This window comes from Leuciscus leuciscus (assembly GCF_965113295.1).
Source record: "Leuciscus leuciscus genome assembly, chromosome: 18".
Taxonomy (NCBI): domain Eukaryota; kingdom Metazoa; phylum Chordata; class Actinopteri; order Cypriniformes; family Leuciscidae; genus Leuciscus; species Leuciscus leuciscus.
The window spans coordinates 4,576,840-4,593,890 of NC_138742.1; the positions used below are offsets into that span (position 1 = coordinate 4,576,840).

Consider the following 17,051-nt stretch of genomic DNA (forward strand, 5'->3'; position numbering starts at 1 on the left):
ACTGGCGATGATGTCTTTCTGCATCTTGTGCCTCGAAAAGCACTAGTCTCTATTCCAGTTTAATTTTATTAACATAAAATACCAGCCAAAAATATTAAATATGTTTGCCAGCCAGACCTGGCTTAGGCTACATTCTTCAATAATTTGTAATTTACAGCCACAAGCAGGCAAAAAAAAAAAAAAATCTATATACATATTTAAAAAATGTTGAATACATAAAATAAATACCAATGTTTTTGTGCTATAACTGCATTTAAAAATGTATATTTTAAATTGCTGAATTTTTTTTTTTAAATCAAGTTTTATATTTAAACAAAATATGAATGAACATATATATATATATATATATATAATAACATTAAGCCTATTTATTTTTATTTTTATGCATTTATCATCTTTAGTGACTGCAGTTTAACTGTACATTTATATGCTGCTGCCTCCTGCTGGAGAGAAGCTGAAGTTCATGTCAAAATAAAGGCACTGGATGGAATAAATACATAAAACACACACAAACGAAAGGAGTTGAAATAATTTTATTATCTTACATGTAGATTATCTCAAAAACTTCCACTAAGAAAAATAGTTCAGTACAACGTAGAAAACAAGCAACACTGCAGCAACACTACAACACCTATATATTAGTATTAATCCAAGTGACGTCTTCCTCGGTTTTCAGTTCCCTCTCGCTGTGTCTCTTAGACTGCCGGTAATGTCTCTCTGCGTCTTGAGCCTCGTAGAGGACGGCCATGATCTTCCTCCTCACGCGCATCTGTACGCCGGGGTCGCTGAGCAGCCGGTACTCCATCGCCACCTGACTGGAGAACACCGCGGCCGAGTCCGCCGGAGGGTTCTCCAGGACCTTAGCGGACATCTGCTTCAACACCTCCAGCTTCTGCAGCTCGATGTCCGAGTCGGACACGCGTCTGCGCTTGCTGGACGTGCTCCTGGGAGACAGCGAGTACGAGGCCGTCTCCTCTGGGATCCCGGTGTCGGGAGTGCCGGGCATTGGGGAGAGACACACACTGATGGAGTCGAAACTGTCAATGTCTTTATCCGTCTCCTGCATCATCTCATCCGACTCTTCCACACACTCCTCCACTTTATCAGAGGACGGCAAGCCCAGCTACAGGGAGGCAGAGAAGAAAGGTGTTAAAGGGGTGGTTGATGATGATTTGACTTTTCTAACTTTAGTTAGTGTGTAATGTTGCTGTTTCAGCATAAACAACATCTGCAAAGTTACAACGTTCAAAGTTCAAAGCAAAGGGAGATATTTTATTTTACAGAAATCACTTTTTAAGGACTACAACAAACGACTGATAGGGACTACACCACATTCCTCCATCATGAACCCCAATATTTCCTTAAGCCCCGCCTCACAACAAAGGGCTCTATATGGCTCTGCTAAGCTCTTGAAGCTCCGCCCTCTGTGCCGGGAGCAGCAGCTCATTTGCATTTAAAGGGACACATGAAACAACGCATTTTCGCTCACCCTCAAAAAAAGACAACGGTCCACTTGCACAACTACTCCTGCGTTCTAGTGAGTCCATATCGGGAGTTTCCGGTTAGAGCGTTCAGCGCACCGACATACATGAGAACGCAGATTATCACTATGTTTTATGGCTGCCAATTGATTAAAACAATGAATAATGAAAGGAAGGAAGGAAGGAAGGAAGGAAGGAAGGAAGGAAGGAAGGAAGGAAGGAAGGAAGGAAGGAAGGAAGGAAGGAAGGAAGGAAGGAAGGAAGGAAGGAAGGAAGGAAGGAAGGAGGGAAGGAAGGAAGGAGGGAAGGAAGGAAGGAAGGAAGGAAGGAATGTTAAGATATTTGATCAATAACGCACACAGCGTAGAGGAGAATGACGGTTTCCTACTTTGAATATTATAGCATTTTAGGCATAAACATGTCAATAGTGAAAAGATTGACATTGAAAAATTACACAGAATGATTAAAGGGGTCATATAATGGTACATGCACTTTTACAAGTTGATTGCACTGAAATGTCTGTTGGCAGTGCCTGTACACAACCATCCTATCATGATAAAAATCCATCCAGTGGTTTTGTTTTAATCTCCTTATATGTTTGACCATCTATGAAATCAAGCCGTTCGATATTGTGACGTCATAAGATCGTACGCCCCTCCCGCTATTGTGATTGACAGCCGTGTTTCAACACAAGACCCGCCCTGAGCAAGCTGTGACAGCCGTCGTCATAGTAGTCCGCCATTGTTGATATGCTGGAGTAGAATGGCGTCTAAGCGATTGTGGTGTTCTGTTCTTAGATGTAATAAGGAACTAGGGATGTCAACGATTAATCGACGATCGATTAATTGTCGATAATACATTTAATCGATACAACTTATCGATCATCGATTAAGCAGGTCTTCATGCGCGGGCGCGCTGCTCAACCGCGAAATATGTAAAGCGAGCGCGCCGGAGTTATGTTTGGGACCATTTTACACCTTCATCATGACTATACGTTTGCGTGTGCATTCGCAGCCTTTTGTTTTGTGCAATTGTAAGTTGTAATACTGTTTATTTTCTGTAGGCCTATCTATATCTGATTTATCTTATATTGGAAGCATTTGGTTAAGAATGAACTCTGTAGTAAAGCGTCAGCTTCAGCGCGCGCAGCTCAAACGGCAGTGCACGACTAATAATGACTATTGGGACTGTAATATTACATAACATTATAAAGAGAACAATATTGTGATGAAACATTGTGAATTATTTGGGTTTAGTTGCCGTGTCGCATTGCTCCAGGAAGACCGCGTCCACAACATGAGTAGTTCTGAATGAATGGCACGTAACTTAGTTCAAGTTCACTTGTGCATGAATTTGCGTCATTTTGTGCAGATATAATTTGTAATATTATGTTTATTTTTAATATATCTGATTAATCTCATATAGGATGCGTTTCTTTTAGATAAATAACGTGCTAGCAAAGTGCTCCAGTTTAACGGTAGCAGATTCATTCAGCGCGTGCAGTTGTTCCAGGAAGAGCGCGTCCACAACAGTCACACATTCTAAGCGCATGAGGCGGCGTTGGTGACACGTTGTATTAGTAGTTATATTTGATTATTAAATAATTAATTTAATTATCAATCACATCGAAACATTTTACAATCCTACTAGCCCTTTATTTATATTTAAAACCATTCTCATTGATTTGGTGAGGAACATAGCGTTTTGAGCAGCATTTGCAGACCCTGTCATGCTGTCATAGCCACTGCAGTAGACGCATATCACAGTATTAAGGCTAACGATTAATTGATCGTTAATTTAAACGACGATCGATCATGGGAATTTGTGAAAATTGACATCCCTATAAGGAACACAGCAGTCATTTGGATGTTCCTAAATCCGAGCCGTTGAAGAAGCAGTGGCTGAGTTTTGTTTTTGAAGCGATATGCCCAAAGGATTGACGCGGGGATTCCCTCACGGGGATTCCCCACGATCCTCTGTGCTTTCATGTTTGCGCGAATCATTTCACACCAGACAGCTTCACAAACGAGAAAAAACGGATCGGTACCAACGTGTTCCTGCTGAACCTCCAGAAGATGTGAGTGTAATGTTTTATTAACCTTTATATTAGTATTTATATTAATCTTTGCGAAATTTGCAAACCTTGCTGCAGGCTTCACGATGAATGCGTCTAAGGTTTACACTCAGGGTACATTACGGCATGTTTTCTATGTACGACGTTCTCAATATAATTCATAATCCCACGTTTATAACGAATAACACGTGGTTATTGTGTTAGATACGGTCAGAGAATGTCTAATACGGTGTACCCACAGAACAGAGGGGCGGGGTGAGCAAAGCTCATTATCATTTAAAGACACATGCACTGAAACGGCGTGCTGAAAACAGAGCTGTTTTTGACCAGGTAAAATTAGTGTTTTCTTACAATACTAATGAGAATTTTTAATTAAAGTATATTACAAACTTTTAATTTAGACCCTAAAGAATCATATTAGCTTGTACAAAAATGGCATTATATGACCCCTTTAAAATATTTAATTGAGAATCGAAATGGAATCGAAACATGTGAATCGATACCCAGCGCTACTAATGAACCACCGACATTGGTTTTAATCGAAACGGAAAATAGTTTATTTAACAATCAATAAAACAATCAAGAGGAAAGGTTGCACTGGGTGTTAATGAGCTAATGAGCTACTGAAACTAAAATGAGTAATTAGCAGGAAAACAAAACTGAAAATAGATTATTTAAGAATCAATCAATTGATCACATTTTAACTTTATACAGCACTTCGGTTAACCTACGGTTGTGTTTAAAAGTGCTTTATAAATGAAGAGAATGAATGAAATGAATGATTTATTTCATAATCAACACTCAAAATGCACATTTAATATAACAACTTTTTCATGGCAGATTTATTCAAACATTAAATAACGAAGAATATAATGAAGAAATGAATGATGAAAAATGTAATAGTGTATTTATCAATCAAAATGCTCCTCTCTAGAGTAAATTTGTCTACCAAACTACTGTGTTTGTGGACATCGAATGGCTCTTCTGAGGTAAATGTTGCGTGTCATTGTTGTAATCATAGACTGTAAAAAAAGATGGACGACGCCCCTTCGCTCTCTTCCATTGATGAGAACTGAAGCCGCCAGAGTCCCGAGATGGCGCTGACATATTTGAACTTGAGTCTGCGCAGTAGTGATCTCGGGACCAGACCTGCGCAGTAGTGATCTCGGGACCAGACCTGCGCAGTAGCGATCTCAGGACCAGACCTGCGCAGTAGCGATCTCAGGACCAGACCTGCGCAGTAGTGATCTCGGGACCAGACCTGCGCAGTAGTGATCTCAGGACCAGACCTGCGCAGTAGTGATCTCGGGACCAGACCTGCGCAGTAGCGATCTCAGGACCAGACCTGCGCAGTAGCGATCTCAGGACCAGACCTGCGCAGTAGTGATCTCGGGACCAGACCTGCGCAGTAGTGATCTCAGGACCAGACCTGCGCAGTAGTGATCTCGGGACCAGACCTGCGCAGTAGCGATCTCAGGACCAGACCTGCGCAGTAGCGATCTCAGGACCAGACCTGCGCAGTAGTGATCTCGGGACCAGACCTGCGCAGTAGCGATCTCAGGACCAGACCTGCGCAGTAGTGATCTCGGGACCAGACCTGCGCAGTAGCGATCTCAGGACCAGACCTGCGCAGTAGTGAGCAGGAAGGAAGTAAAGCTGCGAAATCAACGCTCCGCCCTCACTCTCGCAGAACGCACTCAGGGAGAGTGGATTCTGCACACTTTTTTAAAAATTGATTGCAGTACGACAAGAGGCTTGTTAAAATAAAGTGAATACAATCTCCTCAGTCCTCCGAAGATCCCGAAAAAATGTCCGTTGGTGCTTCAGTGACTACTTCGCTCAGAGAACCTGTCAATCACAGCTGTCAATCATGACGTTACACCACCGCATCACGTAACTAACTAAAAACCAACTTATTTTTTAAACAGACACTTGAACTTACATCAGCGTGATAAAAACGACTGCAAATGAAAGAAACCACCTTTGGAAAAAAGATATTTGAAGTGTAATTTAATTGTTTAGTTGGTCTAGCGTCCCGTTGAATAACACGGGGAGGCAGGGCTTATGACCTATACTAGGACCAGTCACCGGGGGGCGATCGAGACGTTTTGGCTTCACTTTTCAGGGCTTGTGCGGCACGCTTGGTTGTAATATGGCTTTCGAGAAACAGTAACGACTAAATGGTTGATTTCTTCAACGCTATATCGTACTATGGTAGTTAAGCAGCGAGTAACGAGAAACCCAGAATGATTTAATTCTGATTAAAACAAAAGATGGACTTGTTAGCGTAGCTTACAGTCGTAACACCATCGGAGAAGCGCTAGTTAAACGCCACCAGTGATTTCGGCCCTTAAAAACTGTTTCAAATTCATTTTTGGCTGAATATTTCCAGTGCGTCAATAATAACATACAGTCAAACCAACATGTATTCAGACACCTTCAACATTTCTCACATTATCAGTTTATTCACTATAGTTTAGAAAATGGTAATAAAATATGAGTTATCAGATCAGTTGATATGTCACTGGTTTTGTCCGTCCTTCTGTTAGACTGTCTCTCTGGTGAATGATGAATATCTGTCAGCTGTTAAATTTAACTACACAATTACATAATACCAGTTTACCTCAACCAATTACCAAGTAATGCTTCATTTTGTTTAGTCTGTGTGTAAAAAGAGCATTAGCTATAGGCTACGTGCACAAGCGTCATGACGAACTTCAGAAGTCGGCATATCAGTTTCCGGTTTACGACTGTCTTCATCGGCATCCGCTATAAACAAACAAGATGAGTGCTGCTGTTGTACGAAAAAAAGAGATATAATGTGTGAGACACATCTAAGTTTCTCAGAACTGTAGGTGGATCTAACGCCCGTTTCACACGTACTCCGTGTGTTGTGTGTGTGTGTGTGTGTGTGTGTGTGTGTGTGCACACTGTGTGTGTGTGCGGCGCAGGAACTATAGTGCTTTCACATATGATGCGTTTGCAGTGAATAACTGATCCGCGGCTGTACCACAAACACTTACTTACTATTTTTATTTAAAATCCAGAAGTTATGCTGCAACTTTTATTAAAAAAAAAAGTTGTCAGCATTGCGATTCTCTTTGTACACATATACACTCTTTAAAGGCAGGGTAGGTAGGATTTTTCTAAAAAAAAAAACATTCCAAATTTGTTTAAACTGTCTTTATATACCAATACATAATTAAAATGTAAGTACTCTGAAAAAGAGAGTATAAAAATCGAGTGTCTGTAGACCTCTCACGACTGTTGTAAACACAGCTCATTATTTCCATTCACTCCACCCCCTCCCTTCTGGGCTCCTTCCAAAGCCACGCCCCCAAAACACATGAACGCGCGACGCCAAACGCTCAGGCTCAGCTGGAAGACGCATTTATTTACTTACTTATTTATCTACCTGAGACGAGTGGAGAGGAAGGAGCGCAGTGCATGCAGTGACATCATGTCAGAATCACATGTAATAAAATACCTAACTTTATCACTATAAATATAAACAAATAAGATGGCTTTTAGTACTCACTATCAAGCTAGCATATCGATACTGGTAAAGTTTAAAATATATTGAGTTTGATTCGGTAACGAGCTATATTTATAGGTAACGAGCTATATTTATAAGGCAAAGCTATAAACAGGTTGCATTGATGCACGTTTTTCCATTATCATCAGTTACACTGTGATGAAGGTGAATTTCGTGTAAGATTCATAACATATACGGTGTTTTGCATTGTTGACTCTGATGAGGACTAACGTTACACTCCGGAGACAAGTACCGCATCGTCGGTTCGAGGACAGGTCCGGGGTCGAGGCCGAAGCAGAGGAGGTCGTTCAAGAGTGCGGGCATATGGGCAGATCTTGTAGCAACAGGGGTGGTAGCCATGGTTGCGAGAGAGAGTGACAGTCGCCCAAACCAATCAATTGTTTCGTCCCGAATGGAAATAATGAGCTGTGTTTATTGCAGATTAAAAGGTCTACAATCACTCGATTTTTATACTCTCTTTTTCAGAGCACTTACATTTTAATTATGTATTGGTATATAAAGACAGTTTCAACAAATTAAAAAAAAAAAAATTCAGAAAAATCCTACCTACCCTGCCTTTAATGGACGCATGCACGTTTAAACACAATTTAAACAACGTAGGGCTATTATTCCATGCATTACTTATACTTATATTAGGTTGCTCAAGCAAGTGGTCAAATATTTAACTGTAAATTGACAAAAGCAGCCGACTCTCATGCCTTTTCTTTTGCATTTAAATTTTAATAAAATAAATCGTGCGTGTCACAAAGAACTTGTTTTTCCACCTCCACCAATGAGACGAGTGTTGTTCATTATGTCGCCTTGTTGAAGTAAATTGTAGTTTTCCTTGCTTTACCCCGGTCTTCTAAAAGTAAAAAGATGATTGTGAAAAATAGTAGTATATAATTAAATGCATTTATGGTGAGATTACTACATTTTATTTAATTAACCGAATTTATGGTGAAATAACTAAATTTTCAGGCCAATCTTTGTTCATTTTGACCACGAAAACATGTGCTGTCACTTTAATTCAGTGTTTGCAGCGCAGCAGAATAGACTCGATCTCTGCACTGCTGTATACGCACCGCTCCTGGAACGGATCGACGGACCGCATCCGTGTGCAGTGTGAAAGCTCTGACCTGTTAACATGGGTAAGGAGCACTGCTGTGTGTCACTTTGCTCTGCTTCAAGTCCCTAACAGCCATTTGAGCTTCAATTTCGCTGCACAAAATAGACATTTTGGGCGACGCGCAAGTAAACCGGATTAATTTAATTTAAATCCAAATTAAAGAAAAAACACTTCAGCAAAACATGATCAGGTCAAAGAGTCTGAAGAATTTTTGGTCCCAAATGTTTATAAATGTTACTGGTAGTCGCTGTATGAAGAATTTTTGGGTATAATATGTCACAGTTTACTTTAATTTGCTCTCCTCACTTACATAAATGAACTATAGTGTCCTGCACACACTAGTAAAAAAAATAACAAAACTGATATCTGGTGTCTGGATTGCTCTTGGTTTGACTGTATAATGTGAATATGTGTGTTTGTACACGTACATGGTTCTCGTTTCTCCGATGAACAATGTGTGGCTTCAGGAAGTCCAGGGCCCTCAGGAGCCATCGCTGCCTCAGCGTGAGGGGCTTTACCTCACTGCCACTAGGCTTCGGCTTCCTCAGGCGAGCGTACTGAGTCCTCAGAGACGCCACTCGCGTCGCCACCGCCTCGGCTGAGGACACAAGAGTTCAGATACAGTAAATACAGGCCTGGGCATTTGAACATGAAGAATCATGAGGAATAGGGCTGGGTATCGATTCAGGGATAATCTTGAATTTTGAATATGTGCATGTGTATGTAAGATAAAAGATGCATTTAAAAATAAAGGCAAACTGCAGTGAGGAAAGGGCATGACCCTTGAACTTCAAAAGGACTAGAATTTAATTTTAGCCGGTAACACCATTAGGTGCCAACAGAGTGCTTTACTGTTTAATATCCCCCTGTGGGGAAAATCCAGCTTTTAATGTTGTTTATGTGTCTATGTGGTGTGTTTAATATGTTTTAAGCCAAACCATGTGCAAATTCATAAGTCGACACCATTGCTGAGTATTTTCTCCTTAAAGGTCCCATGACATGAAATTTCCACTTTCTGAGGTTTTTTAACATTAATATGAGTTCCCCTAGCCTGTATATGGTCCCCAAGTTTCTAAAAATTTTAATCTGTGTAAATCGAGCTTTTGCTATCTTTCTCTGCCTTTGAGAAAATGGAAGCTCAACCGGGCTGATCTTGAATCTCCTCCTTATGACGTCATAAGGAGGAAATGTTACCTCCCCTTTCTCTGCTTTGCCCACCCAGAGAATATTTCTCGCCCATGAGAAAATGAGCTAGGAAGTAGAACGCGCGCGAGCGATTTTAGTTTGTCCACGAGAGATATCATGGCTTTTGAGCGAGCGAAGCATAATAATTGCTCAATAATTGGATGTACAAATGAACATTGAATGGTCAATACAGAGCTGGGCTTGCTGAACGTCGGACAAGTAAGTCAACAAATTATATAAGTGTGTTGGTTTACTGTTTATGGTTACCTAGCTTCTTACACGTAGAATGTGGCTGTCACATTAGCTATGCAGGCTATGCAGTTCCTTAATTGCGCTAATGTAAAAGTAGACAGCATCAAGTTACACACACTGTAACGCGAGTGTTGTACATTTCTTTGTTATTTGGATAACCGTTTTCCTGTTGGTTATATGGTGCGCGCGATATCCGCATTTCAAGATCGCAGAGCTTGATGTAATTGTAATAAGATAAATTACAGACGTTACAGATCTCTCATGAAAAGGCAACAGTAGGTTAGCGTTAGCTACATGATGATAACTGTAAACCATCCGAATAAAGTACCGTATCCAGACATAATTTTTTAAACTAACCATTCGGAAACGTCCTGCTGGAGCCGCTGAGTTGCAACTTCTTCATCCGTTGCTTCTCCATCTGGATCAGATTCTGGGTCAAACTGAAATGCTTGAACGACTGCGTGTCTTCGTGCCATTGCAATATATCCAACATAAACATGCATGCATGGTACCGTTGTGCAAGATGGTCAAGGCCACACCCACCCTCCACCTTGCGCCGCCTTTCTCCTCCTCATTAGTATTTAAAGCTACAGACACCGAAACGGCCCGTCTGAAGGAGGCTCATTCTGGGACTGGCTTGTAGTGGCTATAATTCTGCACCGAGGCTGAATTTTTGGAAAGAGATTTCAGATACAGTACTAAGGACCACTAAGGACTATATTAAAGCCTACAAAAAGTAGCATGTCATGGGACCTTTAAAACTGCAGTGAACCAAAGACAGTCTCAAAAACACACTTTGAAATCGCTGGTGTTTCTGACGTCACAAACTACCTTGTAACCAATCAGATCAACGTGTGATTATCAACCAGTGGATCTCTTGGCTGAGAGAGTGAGTGGAGGCGGGGCTCATTTGCATATTCATAGAATCGCATATACTAAATGAATTTTGGTGATCAAAGATGAGTTTAAGAGATACAATCATTGACTACAGGGAGACTAAAATTGTCGACGTTTCATTGATTCAGCCCATATCATTAAAATCTCACCCCAGCCAGGAAACCAAAGTTGGCTTTACAACACTGGAAAATGTTCATTTCCCATTCGTGAATATAGGGGATTTTAAATAGGCTGTTCTATAACACAGTGCAATTTTGTTTATTAACTTGAGTCAAAGAGAAAAATTCTGTCATCATATACTCGCCCTCAAGTTGTTTCAAAGTTAACCTGTATGAGTTTCTTTCTTCTTCTGAACACAAAAGAAGAGATTTTGAAGAATGTCATGACTAAACAGTTGTGAGGCACCATTGACTCCCATAGTATTTTTTTCCTACTATGAAAGTCAATGGTGCACATCATCAACTGTCTGGTTACCAACATTCTTCAAAATATCTACTTTTGTGTTTAACAGAAGAAACTTATACAGGTTTGAAACAACTTGAGGGTGAGTAGCGTTAAATAATGACAGGATTTTCTTTTTTGGGTGAACTGTCTCTTTAAAAGCACATAGTTTGTAGCACATTTAAAAACAAACACGTCTGAGGTGAATCTTTAATGCCAGAAGTGAGATAATAAAATACTGTGGAAGGTTAAAAGCAGGTTTAAACGAGCAAGCTAGATTTAGTTGCACTGTTAAAGCTATAGATTTAGTTGCAAGGTTAAAACACTACAACAGCAGTAGCATAGCGTTCATGTCTCTAACGTACGTTAAATCAATGTTTACTCTAGCGATCTCTCTCTGCGTACACACACACACACTGAGGTAAAAACTCACCGGGCATCTGAAGCGCATCTGCGACCTCTTTCCATCGTCGGTCCTTCTCTTCCCGATTGTGATAATCGGCGTCAGAAATATCGTACAGACATGCAGACTCCTGCCACAGCTCGATTAATGTCTCCTCCGCCTGGCGAGTCCACGATTTCACAGCCATCCCAGCGAGTGTGGGATGATCTGGTAAAGTCCCAGTGTTTGTCGCTATAGTCAGTGTCCAGTCGCTCGCCTCATTAACATAATCGCGCAAATCTATGGACGCGTAAACAAATCATGGCGACTCAGTTTAATGGATCGGAAGACTGGAAATCTCCTGTGACTGTAATGGCGGCGCACAAACGCTCGTGAATAGTACATACTGCCACCTACTACACTGGAGTGTGTGTGTGTGTGTGTGTGTGTGTGTGTGTGTGTGTGTGTGTGTGTGTGTGGTCATAGCTTCCAACTCTATTCTATTAATCCAGTCTCCTGTTTAACACACAGCCAAGTAAACGTATCTAAATGGGGACATTCCAGAGACCTAATGGTTTTTATACTGTACAAACTGTATTCTCTCCCCTTACACTGACACTACCCCTAAATCTATCCAACACACACACTCAAACCCGATGTTGGGACTATTTTACACCAGGGTTACACCATAGTCTTTCTGATAAAGACTCTCTGGGGTTTATTTTAACCACAAAGGAAAGGCACCATTTTACAGTACAGTTCAACACCATACTGGACACTGTAAACATTTTTCGTAATTTTAACGGTAACAAACTGTAAAAAAGCAACGGAAAAGACATGTTAATTGCTTAACAGTATGTACCCTTACTATATACAGTGAAAAACTGTAATAGCATCCATGGGAAATTTCATGTAATCTTATAGTAAGACGTTAAATGTACGGATTTTGAAAGTACACTGTAAAAAAAACCTTACCGTTGCATTTACCGTACCTTATCGTAAAAAATATATGGAAGCAATTTTAGGTTTTACATCATTGAACTAAAATGTACAGTAAAAAACTGGCAGCTGTGGTAGACAGTACTTTACCGTAAAAAAATATGGTAGTAATATTTTAGGTTTTACAGCACTGAACTAAAGTTTACGGTAAAAAACTGGCAGCCGGTTGCAAGTGCTTTACTGTAAAAAAAAAAACGGTAGTAATATTTTAGGTTTTATTGCATTGAACTTTCATTGAACTTTTTTATAAAAAAAAAAAAACCTGCCAGTTGTGGTTGCCTGTAATTTAAAAATATTGTATTACAAACCAATTTGTCATAAAAGTTATCATTGAGAATTACCAGAGGTTTAGACGTTGATGTTTTATTGAAAATAATAAAGTTTGTAGTCACCATTATGTAGATTAGTGTTTGCTTTAGTTGGGCTCTTGACCTTTGACTTTCTAACTTTAGGTTTTCTCTGACTGCTTTAACTGTGTGTTTATACACATTCGTTATGGCATGGAAATCAGAGAGAAAAATCAGAAAATCTGAGAGAAATGTGATCAAGTATTGTTGGCTACTTAATGATGATGACAGAATCATCAATTCAGCGAAATAAAGACGGTCTCAAAAACACGGTTTGAAATCACTGGTGTTATTGACGTCACAAACTACCTTGTAGCCAATCAGATCAACGTGTGATCGTGGAGTGGATCACTGAGCTGCTGTGAGTGAGAGGGACTCATTTGCATATAGATCCACGTATAGCCTACTAAATGAAGCAAGGGTGTCTGTCGAGTTACCTTCATTTTAAGGCATGAGGAATGTTTGGGGTTTTTTCACAGAAAAAAAAAACTTTTAAATGTAATTTAAAAATGTAAAATGAATTTTTGTTTTAAAATTTTGGTGATCAAAGATGAGTTATAAGGGATACAATTATTGAATACAGGGGGCTTTAATTAAAACGAAATACAGCAACACAAATCTTTCATTGTTTTACTTAACTGTCATTTCAGGGGTGTTAACAGAAAAAAGTTAATGGAACTCAATAACTGATTATATTAAACTGAACTTAAACTGAATGAGTGCAGCAGAGCTCTAGTTCCCAGCATACGTTGCGTCTGAAAGCATAAGGAGAATAGGCTACATGTTGAAATTAAGTGTTATTTTGTGTGTTTTTGCATAAGATTATTATAGGAAGATGTACGTGTTGGTGTTTAATGAATCCTCTTATGTTGGGATTTATAGGTTTTTTTTCTGTAATGTTGCAGTTTGCTTTTAAGGTTACCATTCTGGTGAACAGTATGTGGTTAGGTCGAGGATTTAATAGGCCGGTTGAAGATATTACATTAAGCATAGCCTATTGTTTAGGCTACATCCACGAAAGTCAAGTAGAGCTTTTTCCAGAGAAGAGTTTTACTACTATCACAAAATAGAAACCAAACCCTTCAACCCCCTACCAGATATTGCACAGTGCACACAAATAAATAGGCCAACAAGTCCCAATAATCAGCCTATTTGTAATTTTGCACACATGAGAGAAAGTATGTGATGAAAAACACTGGCACGGCGGCCAGCTAGAGCATTACACTGGCACGGCGGCCAGAGACATCAACATCAGCTTACTATGAGCAGACTTGTAGATGCTGTTTTGAACCTCGTGAGAATCAAGTTCAGTCGACTCTTCCTCTTTCTGGACCGTAGTTGTCATCATGAATATTCATTATGTCAAAACTTAATAGTTAAAAAAAAAAAAACTCCCAGTCTTGCGGATATAGTTGTGCGTAGCAGAAACAAGCAGTAACAAAGAAACACTATTTTTTTCGCAAACCCGGCCACTACTAATTTCGCAGGTTTTGCAATCACTGTCGTTGTTGGGCTCAGGTGTCGCGTGACGTCAATGCCCCGCCCATTAACCGTTAATAGATGCATCGTCAAAAACCGATTCATATTCGATATGTCAATCTAAAACTATTTTAAATATTTTGCTTATTTTTTCATAACTATGAAGTTTTTATGAGCTCATATTAACTGAATTATATTAAAACTATAATTTCTCGTATAGTGGCTGAAATCCACTTCTGCTGTTTTAAATGGGGAAATTTTACATCAAAATAAACGTTTGCTCCTCATTTCGAGCTGTAATTTAGACTAGGCTACTACAGTTTTTGTGTCTGTCATGCTGCTGTTAATCTTCACTGCTAGGCGGTCATTATAGTTCATTCAGGTAATTTTTCAGCCTATAATGTTCTGCCTTTAACTCTTTCCCCGCCATTGACAGAATTTTCCGTACGTAATTTATGACACGCCACTGACGAATTTGACAAAAACGCGACTTTCTCAGCGTTTTGTTCAAAAGGTTGTTTATAATTAATCCTGCCCACATTCAAGTGTTGATAAAAATGCATGAAGCTAGAATAAAACAGTTATTCATACAACTAAATATTCATTACACTTTTGTAAAAATGATCAAAAACGCTGGCAACTGTTTTCAGAAACGCTGGTGGGGAAAGAGTTAATACTTACACTGCAATCAAATATGCAGGAATGTAAAGATTAACCAGCGTCTGATGAATCTGATTCTGAACTATATGTTCGTCCACCAGCAGAGGAGAGAAGTGAACATATTTACTTCACAGTCTACTCCACTTTTACTAACGCAGCCAAAATAACTAATAGGCCTACAAGCCAAATACATCTAATTTCTTGAGTTTATGGCCATTAAATTCAGATATAAGCAGTACGAGACAAATACACACAAACACTGTGATGAAACATATGCATTTCTAAGTAAACCACACAGGTTTCCTCATGCTGGTCTCCTGTAGGCTATTCATAGCTCACATATTATACACATATGTCATGTGGATGTGTTTACCATCTATAGGTCAAGCCATAACTGAAGCTAGTCCAGCAGGTCACCTTACCCTCTAAAGTTAAAGGGCAACCATGAGGCGTACCTTTCAGCAACCAGTGTGTTCCTCTGTCTCTGCTAGTTAAAGATTTTAAATGTTTATATATATATATATATATATATATGTGTGTGTGTGTGTGTGTGTGTGTGTGTGTGTGTGTGTGTGTGTGTGTGTGTGTGTGTGTGTGTGTGTGTGCGTGTGTGTGTGTGCGTGTGTGTGTGTGTGTGTGTGTGTGTGTCATAGGAACTTGTTTCTTTTTAAATATACAATCTTATTCCTCAGTGCATGTTATTCTAAAGAAAATAAGTGATTGTCTTGCACTGCAAAAAATTATATGATCAATAATTTAATACATGTTTTTACATTGCATTCACTCAAAATAAGTTAAGCAATTTCCAACTTTTCTTTATAAGTTCTACAAGATTCAACTCATTACTTTAAGTCAGTTTAATGCAATTTAAGTTGAAATGACTTGAACATCCAAGTTGACTGTACTCAAAAATTAAAGGCAGCAACTTTTTTTGTTTTGTTTACAGTGTAATAATCAAAATTCAGAAATCAAAATACATTTATGCATGTGGCAGGCACTTTCATTCAAACATGCATCATCTGGGACATTTGTTTTAAGCTTTTTTATTTTTGCTAAGAACAAATGCAACATAATTAAAACCAACGAGTCCAGCACTGATTCTGAAGAAGTAAAGATAATGTACATGCATTACAAGCTTTGAACTTTAGTTTCCAGAGGAAGTGTCTCTGTCATGTTCATACCAGTATTTATTTCACAAGAGGTTCTCTACACTCATATTTCACAACTGACATTATGTAATATCACTCAACAGAGCAGAGATATTAATACTTCACTGAAAGAGACTTTCTCTAAAAATAGATTCATAAACTCAAAACTAAATGTACATGCAGGAGTCATTATGAATGTCCCACCAAGAAATAAGGCACTGGAAATAAATCCATCATCCATATCTCCATCATTCATCATTCCAGCATTTATCAGACACAAATGCACGAGTGACTTTATGATATTAGTGATGCGATCATGAGCACAGATTTAGCAGTGCAGTTTAGCCATGAAAATAAATATGAACGTTTCTTACCAAAACACATTTGTAAAAGTAGAGAACCACAGAATGAGGTTTAACAAGACTAGGCGGTTCCTAAACACATGTCAAAAATATATACAGAGATCATGTACAGTAAGAACATAAAAACCTTTGAGTTGTTTTCACATACGAACCTGGAGTCAAGAACACACCATAAAACAATCACACTTTGTCAGATAAAACCAGTCAATTGTTCACTATAAACACAAGATATAAGAAAAATTTAACTTAATATATTCTATTATATATGAATATTATAGTAATATTTTACAATAAGGTTCAATTTGTTACCATTAGTTAATAATTGCTGTAAAAAACATTAACTAATGTTAACAAATATTAACTTATTGTGTTACCATTAGTATTATTATATATAATAAAAATTGTATTGAAGGGGGTGTCATGATGACTTGATAATTTCAGGCATTATATAACCAAAATGACTGAAATCTATACTCAGTAAACAGGTAACGTCACCTGTGCAGGGACGGGTTGGTATATTAAATATTATATACAGTTTCAGCCAATAAATAAAAAAATATATTTTTTAAAAATGTGTCAGAGTGTTCCAGAAATATTCAAAATAAAGATTTTATTGGAAATAAAAAATACTGAATCTGATATAATCAGAGATCTGTTTGATAGGCCTCCACTTCTGTTCA

The 17,051-nt window shown here is 38.8% G+C and overlaps 1 protein-coding gene and 1 long non-coding RNA gene across 2 annotated transcripts in view; one reads left to right on the forward strand and one right to left on the reverse strand.

Annotated features, from left to right (window-relative positions):
• Positions 1 to 515: 515 nt before the first annotated feature.
• LOC309480965 (uncharacterized protein) lies at positions 516 to 11,774 on the reverse strand. The gene is made up of 3 exons (XM_082145737.1): positions 11,428 to 11,774; positions 8,648 to 8,817; positions 516 to 1,123 (listed from the first exon to the last, which is right to left on the reverse strand). Exons 1-3 carry the CDS (start codon positions 11,582 to 11,584, stop codon positions 632 to 634), a joined length of 819 nt encoding a protein of 272 aa, XP_082001863.1. The 5' UTR covers positions 11,585 to 11,774; the 3' UTR covers positions 516 to 631.
• The window catches only part of LOC309481035, a 130,489-nt gene continuing 117,450 nt past the window's right edge, over positions 4,013 to 17,051 (forward strand). Inside the window, exons 1-2 of the long non-coding RNA XR_014199862.1 lie at positions 4,013 to 4,739; positions 5,192 to 5,699. This is a non-coding gene — a long non-coding RNA (uncharacterized lncRNA). The remainder of the gene's footprint in view (positions 4,740 to 5,191; positions 5,700 to 17,051) is intronic.